This window comes from Myotis brandtii, unplaced genomic scaffold (assembly GCF_000412655.1).
Source record: "Myotis brandtii unplaced genomic scaffold, ASM41265v1 scaffold1875, whole genome shotgun sequence".
In the NCBI taxonomy this organism is placed as follows: Eukaryota; Metazoa; Chordata; class Mammalia; order Chiroptera; family Vespertilionidae; genus Myotis; species Myotis brandtii.
This window is the reverse complement of record NW_005356961.1, coordinates 37,883-46,106: the sequence shown is the minus strand read 5'-3', so window position 1 is coordinate 46,106 and position 8,224 is coordinate 37,883. Positions and strand designations below refer to the sequence as shown.

At 49.7% G+C, this 8,224-nt stretch overlaps 1 protein-coding gene across 1 annotated transcript; it reads left to right on the top strand.

Moving 5' to 3' along the window:
• On the top strand, nucleotides 1–7,374 carry KCND1 (potassium channel, voltage gated Shal related subfamily D, member 1; the record flags this gene model as incomplete). Its single annotated transcript, XM_005864545.2, has 6 exons — nucleotides 1–1,070; nucleotides 2,729–2,891; nucleotides 2,985–3,068; nucleotides 3,156–3,254; nucleotides 3,527–3,777; nucleotides 5,985–7,374. Coding segments are annotated over 6 exons (1,893 nt in total), but the record flags the coding sequence as incomplete, so codon positions are not given.
• Between the last annotated feature and the right edge of the window lie 850 nt (nucleotides 7,375–8,224).

Sequence of the window (8,224 nt, the reverse complement as noted above, 5' to 3'; positions counted from 1 at the left end):
TGGCTGCCCCTGGCCCAGCAGCCCCTGCCCCCGGCGCCAGGGGTGAAGGCCTCTCGAGGGGATGAGGTTCTGGTGGTGAACGTGAGCGGACGGCGCTTTGAGACCTGGAAGAACACGCTGGACCGCTACCCGGACACCCTGCTGGGCAGTTCGGAGAAGGAGTTCTTCTACGATGCTGACTCGGGCGAGTACTTCTTCGATCGCGATCCGGACATGTTCCGGCACGTGCTCAACTTCTACCGCACCGGCCGCCTGCACTGCCCGCGGCAGGAGTGCATCCAGGCCTTCGATGAAGAGCTGGCCTTCTACGGCCTGGTGCCTGAGCTCGTTGGCGACTGCTGCCTGGAGGAGTACCGGGACCGTAAGAAGGAGAACGCGGAGCGCCTGGCGGAGGATGAGGAGGCCGAGCAGGCCGCCGAAGGGCCAGCCTTGCGGGCCGGCAGCTCCCTGCGCCAGAGGCTCTGGCGGGCCTTCGAGAACCCGCACACTAGCACCGCGGCCCTCGTGTTCTACTACGTGACCGGCTTCTTCATCGCCGTGTCAGTCATCGCCAACGTGGTCGAGACCATCCCGTGCCGAGGCCCCATGCGGCAGTCCCCCCCCAGGGAGCATTCGTGTGGGGAACGCTTCCCGACGGCCTTTTTCTGCATGGACACGGCCTGCGTGCTCATTTTCACGGGTGAATACCTCCTGCGGCTCTTTGCTGCCCCCAGCCGCTGCCGCTTCCTACGGAGTGTAATGAGCCTCATAGACGTGGTGGCCATCCTGCCCTATTACATCGGCCTTTTCGTGCCCAAGAACGAGGATGTGTCTGGCGCCTTTGTCACCCTTCGCGTGTTCCGGGTGTTCCGCATCTTCAAGTTTTCCCGGCACTCACAGGGCTTGCGAATTCTGGGCTACACACTCAAGAGCTGTGCTTCTGAGCTGGGCTTCCTCCTCTTTTCCCTCACCATGGCCATCATCATCTTCGCCACTGTCATGTTTTATGCCGAGAAGGGCACAAAGAAGACTAACTTTACTAGCATCCCCGCAGCCTTCTGGTATACCATTGTCACCATGACCACACTTGGGTGAGTGCAGACCCTGTGTTGGGAGCTGCCCGATCAGTCAGTTACACTCACCTTTTCTGTAAAAGAAGGTTAGGTAAATGATCTGTTTGAGCTTCAGTTTGCTCGTCTGTAGAAACTGAGGGAGTTGGACTAATCTTCAAATCCCACCCAGCTTTGACAATGACTTGGGTTCAAGGATTGTCTTAGCTGTACTCTTTCTGTTGACCTTGTGTTCTCTGGGCCTGTTTCCCCTCTGTAACATGAGAAGATGATCCCTTTTGAGGGGCTTTACGGACATCGTGGTTGTGAAAGTTTCTGGTACAGGGATAAATAGGTATTGGTTTTGTATCACCCCCTTTTCCATCTTGAGGACCCACAAACTCCCAAACCTCTACAAGCATAGTGTGGGACACTACCTCTGTGGCTCTCCAGAATAAGATATTTTCAGCATCATTTTTTTTACTGACAATCCTTGAAAGAAAATAGTTGGGCTAAAAACATCAAATGGAAACACGAAACTCATGTTGTTCTTGAAGACACTGTCTAGGGCAGAGACTGTGAGCCTGTCCTAATTTCTGTCACAGGGATTAGGTATATACAGTATCTGTTGAAGGGATGGATTGAGCTTGCTCAGGGATTTAATAGAGGTATAGAAAAGTTGATTTGAGGTTTCTAAAGTGTAGAAATTAATTCTGGTTGGAGGTTCAGGATTAGGTCGACAAACAAATACTGAGCCTTGAAAATGGATTGGAACTGAGTATTTTGATGCCTTTTACCCTGTTTAGTCTTTTTGGGGTTTTTTTTTACCCTATTTAGTCTTCACAACAACCCTGGGTGGGTGGGCAGCTGCCCACGTCTCCTAGTTGAGGATACAGTCTGAGTTGACACATCATAGTGCCAGAAATGCCCAAGTTGGAAAGACTTGTAAATAAGTCAAAATAAAAAAATAAACAAATGAGTCAAAATAAAGAAATAAGGAAGAGCCATGAGGGGTGGGGCACAGCTTGAGCAAAGGCTTAGAGGCTTAAGACTGCAGAGGCTGCACTTTTGTGGAGGGAGTCTGATTGGTCCTGTGGTTAGGACAAAAGGATGCTGTGTGATCTTGAGCAAGTCAGTTATGGAACCTCCCTGACTTTGGTTTGCACTCCCTCTGTGAGACAAGGTGGTAAGATTGGCTCTGCTCCATCTCCATGGGTAGGGGATGGCATGGAGAAACATGTGAGGACAGTTTTGGGGTTTCCCTGGGGGAACAGGAAGGGGTCCTACCTAGAGAAGGTAAGACAGATTTAAGCAAAACCACCAGAGCATTGCTGCAGGGATCCAGAGCCCTTTAGCTGGCTGGTAGTGGTGGAACTCTCTCTCCATGAGGCCATGTTTACTGCCTGTAACTTCCTCCTTCTCTCCCATGCTGGGTATTAATAGATTTCCAGCTGATTCAGATGCCTGCACAGCTAGCATGGGGGCAGCAGATGGTAGGGGCTGAGGCCCCATTCTCATTTGACCCCCACTGGTGGCCAGAAAGGTCATCCCTCACATTTTGCAGAGCAAGAAACTGAGGCTCAGAGAGTTGGAGTGCCTGGCCAAGGTCACAGAATGAATTGGAATGAATGGGATGCAGTGGGGGACTGAGGGGTGGGTGGGAACTTTTCTTGACCTTGACTTACCTCCTCTGGCCCCAGATATGGAGACATGGTGCCCAGCACCATTGCTGGCAAGATTTTCGGATCCATCTGCTCACTCAGTGGTGTCCTGGTCATCGCTCTGCCTGTGCCAGTCATTGTTTCTAACTTCAGCCGCATCTACCACCAGAACCAGCGCGCTGATAAGCGCCGAGCACAGCAGGTAGATGCACCTTCCATCTCCTATTCCCCCCACCCCAAGCCAGTCAATCACCTCTTGTGTTTACCCACCTGACTCTTTCTCTCCTCTCTGTAGAAGGTGCGCTTAGCAAGGATCCGGTTGGCAAAGAGTGGCACCACCAACGCCTTCCTGCAGTACAAGCAGAACAGGGGCCTTGAGGTGAGTAGGTCCCAGATTGGGGTTGGTCATGAGCAGTGATGGGAGGAGGAAGGTGCTGACCTCATTTGTCTGCTCCATCCACTCCAGGACAGCGGCAGTGGGGAGGAACAGGCCCTGTGTGTCAGGAACCGTTCTGCTTTTGAGAAACAACATCACCACTTGCTGCACTGTCTAGAGAAGACAACGGTGAGGCCTAAGGAGAAGTGGCATGGCAGAATGAAGGGGATCTCTCTGCCACCAAGCCAGCTCCCCCCTGTGGACTTGGAGGCTCACTACTAATTGTGGAAATCACGCGGGGCTTCCTAGAAGAGGCCTGATAGAGCTGAGCCTTGAAGGGTGGGCAAGGGAAGGAAAGAGGGAGCAACTTCCAGAAAGGAGGGAAGGGCATAAGCAAAGGCCTGGTGGTGGCGGCAGCTCCTATGTGGTGCCTTGTGACCGTGCCTCCCTTCTTCCCACAGTGCCATGAGTTCACAGATGAGCTAACCTTCAACGAGGCCCTGGGTGCGGTCTCGCTGGGTGGCCGCACCAGCCGCAGCACCTCTGTGTCCTCCCAGCCAGTGGGGCCTGGCAGCCTGCTATCCTCTTGCTGCCCCCGCAGGGCCAAGCGCCGTGCCATCCGCCTTGCCAACTCCACTGCCTCGGTCAGCCGTGGAAGCATGCAGGAGCTGGACACGCTGGCGGGGCTGCGGAGGAGCCCTGTCCCTCAGAGGTAAGAAACCCCCACCCCCTGGCCATCCCTGAGGAAGCTCAGAGCTTAGACCAGAGGGTCTGAGATTTCATGACTTCAGGCCTAGCAAGTCAAGCTCAAACCCAAACTCCTCCATGCTGGGAACTTGGGCTTATCTTGTCTGGAACTCCTTGTTCTTCATTCATTCTCTTGTCATTTATTGAGCACCTATTATATGCCAGGCAGAGCTTTAGGCACTTTGGAGTTCACTTCAGGCAGAAATCCCTGACCTTCTGGAACTTATATTCTAGTGGGATGTGTCCGTTAATAAACAAATACAGAGATGATGCAGTGTGTTAAGTGCCAAGGAGAAAAATAAATCAGGAATGGGGGACAGAGAGAGTAGAACAGGGTATGACGTAGTTTTAACGGTGTGGTTAGGGAAAGCTTTGCTGAGGTGATATCTGAGCCAAGACCTAAAGGAGGTGAAGGGGTGAGTCATGTGATATCTAGAGGAAGAGCTTTTCAGGCAGAGAAAACAGCCTGTGCAAAGACCACCGAGGCAGGACTAGGTCTGTGTCTCTAATAAGGAACCAGAAAGCTACTGTGAGTAGAGTGGAGTGAGGGAGGGAGGGAGTGGTGGGAGGTAAAATCAGAAAGGAACAGGGACCAGATTATGTAGCTCTCTTACTGTACACTATTGTGAAGACTTAGGATTGTAAGGAGTCTATCATAATAGATGTTTTGTGTCTGTATGCCCATTGTGTTCCAGGCACTATTCCAGTGATGGCGAACCTATGACACGCGTGTCAGAGGTGACACGCAAACTCATTTTTTGGGTTGATTTTTGTTAAAATGGTATTTAAATATATAAAATAAATATCAAAAATATACATCTTTGTTTTACTATGGTTGCAAATATCAAAAATTTTCTATATGTGACATGGCACCAGAGTTAAGTTAGTTTCAAAATGCTGACACGCTGAGCTCAAAAGGTTCACCATCACTGCACTATTCTGAGCACTTTGTATCATTTATTATCTCAATTAATGTTCACAAGAACCCTGTGAGGTAGGAATACAACAGGTTCTTGAATAAAATCATTTTGTTCAATGTCGTTTTATTTTCTTGTCTTTGTTCTTTATAAATTACCATTTACATTCAGTATTATTTGTATTAGTTTCAGGTATACAGCATAGTGGTTAGACAATCATACTTTATAAAATATTCCCACCAATATTTCCAGTACCCACCTGGCCCCATACATAGTTATTAGAATATTATTGACTATATTCCCTATGCTGTACTTTCATCCCCATGACTATTTTGTAACTACCAATCTGTACTTCTCAATCCCTTCACCTTTCTTCACCCAGTCCCCCAGCTCCCCTGCCCTCTGGCAACCACCAGTCTGTTCTCTGTATCTCTGAGTCTGTTTCAGTTTTGTTTGTTCACGTATATTATTCTTTAGATTCCACATATAAGTGAAATCATATGGTATTTGTCTTTTTTTGTTGTTGTTGTTGTTGTTAATACTCATCTGAGGATATTTTTCCATTGATTTTTAGAGAGTGGAAGGGAGGGGGAGAGACAGAGAGAAACATTGATGTGAGAGAGACATCGATTGGTTGCCTCCCCGATGTGCCCTGACCAGGGCCGGGGATGGAGCCTGCAACCTAGGTATGTGCCCTTGACCAGAATCAAACCCGGGACCCTTCAGTCCATGGGCTGACACTCTATCCACTGAGCAAAACCGGCTAGGGCTGGTATTTGTCTTTCTCTGTCTGATTTATTTTACTTAGCATAATTCCCTCTAGGTCCATCCATGCTGTCACAGATGGTAAGATTTCATCCTTTTTTAATGACTGAGTAATATTCCCAGTACCATTTTGTTATAACATTGGTGAAATGACTAGAAACTTAACCCTTGTTTTTATTAATTAGCCTGTGGTAAAATTTGGTGTACATCATTTCACTTAAAGTTACAGAACTTATTAACGATGTTAAGTGGGGACTTACTGTATTATTATTCACATGAGAGAAAAGAGAGGTTTACAGTAGTAAAATTGGGATCAGGATTCGAACCCAGGACTGCCTAACTTCAGAGCCCTCACAGTGATTGGGGGTGCAGGAGAACCATTTAGCACAGTGCCAGGGATACAGTAGATGCTCAATAAATGTCATGATTGCTGTAGCAAGTATTAAGATGACTTTTAAAGAACCTTCTGTCTTCCCACCCTTATCCACAGCCGCTCAAGCCTCAATGCCAAGCTCCACGACAACCTTGACCTGAACTGTGACAGCCGGGACTTTGTGGCTGCCATCATCAGTATCCCTACCCCTCCTGCCAACACCCCAGATGAGAGCCAACCTTCCTCCCCTGGTGGCGGTGGCGGGGCCAGCAGCACCCTCAGGAACTCTAGCCTGGGTACCCCTTGCCTCCTCCCTGAGACTGTGAAGATCTCTTCCCTGTGAGGGTTAGGCCCAACCATCCAGAGGGCCCTCTTGATTCTTGGGGATTCCTTTCCAAAGCCATATTTTTGGGGAGACAGACAGGGGCAGGCCTGGGGAAACCCTTCTGCCCCCCACCCCCTATTGAAAACTATGCAATGGAGTTGCATGGAATGGCCTACCTTGTGGGGAATGTAGCCAGGGAATGGGACACCTCCCCCACCCCAGACAGATTTCCTGGTGGGAGCTGAATTGCTAGGCATCCTCAGGCCCCAGCACACTGGGACCAGACCCTCCCCTCAGCTGGCCTCCTGCATGCTCCTCCCCTTGGGTCCTCAGGCTCCCACCTGACATCTGAGCTCTAGCCTGAGAAGAGGTGAGACTTCCTCTTCTCTCTGTCAGGGGGGTGTGGAGGTTTGGGGATTCAGGGAAGAGAAGCATTACCTCTTATCTGGCCTCCAAGAGAGGTCCCCACCCTCCACCAGGCCCAACAACACCTAAATTCCAAAGCTTGGAATGCAACCACAGGCTTCATGGGCTGTGGCCTCAGCAGTGACCTTCTACCCCCAGGCCTTGCCTCGGGGGTCAGGCTGCCTCTCCCAACACACATGGATAGCACAAACACTACCCCCCTTCTCTGGCTGCTGGAAATGGGTCCTTGCAACTCCATCCTCTGCTGGGCCCCCAGCAAACTCTAGCAATAGCAGCTGCTGCTGTGACATTATGCAAAGCCTCTGCCCAGTTTGCTGCATTTACATCTGCCCTAATCAGAGGGGCCACCTCTAACACTCCTCCTTCTCTCCCCTCTGGTTTGCTTCTTTCCTGGGTTGGGCCGGAGTCTGGACTGGCTGAGATAAGCACCTGGCAACCAACAGGGGTTGGGCTGGGTTTGGAGATCATGAGCTGATTCCTTGTGCTTGGGCAGGAGTCCAGAAGCGCCAGGGGCTGAGGCCTGGGTTGTTCTTGAACTCTGGGAGTTGTAGAAGGCAGGAGGAACTTCTCTCCTCCTCCCCACAACACCTTTTCACATATTCCTCTCTCTTCTCCCTCTTGGGTCACCTTCCGGAACTCTGTGTTTGCTCTCAGGCTGATTATCTGGCATCATCTCAGGTTCCCTGTCCCCGTGGAGCTGGTGGCTGACAAAGATGTAGTTTTCATCAGTCAATAAAACCTGAGAGGAGAGATGAGGATGAACACCTCCTGGCTCAGTGGCTTTGGGGGCTGGGGAGGGCTTGGGGAGTTAAAAGTACTCTGATTTAAATTCCTTTCAACTAGTAGAAGGGCTAGTGTGGGTGAAGGTATGGGAGGTAGATGGTTGGTGATGTGTTCTGAAAGATGAGGATCTAGGAGAAATGAAAAAGAGGAGCTTGAAGAGTTGACTCTCTAGCCAGTGAGGCAGGCTAGGAGGTCCTGAGACATGCCTCCTTGGACATCATCTGCTCCAGCTTCCTCACTCACAGATGAGGAAACTGAGACCCAGAGCAGCACATGCTTGGTTTGGGGGAGACTTAAACCGTGGTTTCCTGACAGAAAATGGCTCTGAATTGAACCCTGATGAAAAGCATCTCTCAGTGTGGCAAATCCCCCTTCCTTGTGGATGTCCCTACATTTTCTCTTCTGGGCTACTGGGTAGATTAGGCTAGTGTGTGACCGAGCTCTGTGGAGCACCGAGAAGACAGACCCTGGCTTCAGGTCAACCTGAATTCCAATCCCTGGGGAAGAGAATGACGTACCTTTTCTTACCCCAGGCTGCTAATCTGTGAAACAGAGATAATCATTTCTTTTGTTTACCAAATATTTATTAACTGGGTATCATGTGCAGCCCTAGGGCAGTGATGGCGAACCTATGACATTCCTCCAGAGGTGACATGCAAACTCATTTTTTGGGTTGATTTTTCTTTGTTAAATGGCATAAATATATATAAAATAAATATCAAAAATACAAATCTTTGTTTTACAATGGTTGCAAATATCAACAAATTTCTATATGTGACACGGCACCAGAGTTAAGTTAGGGTTTTTCAAAATGCTGACACGC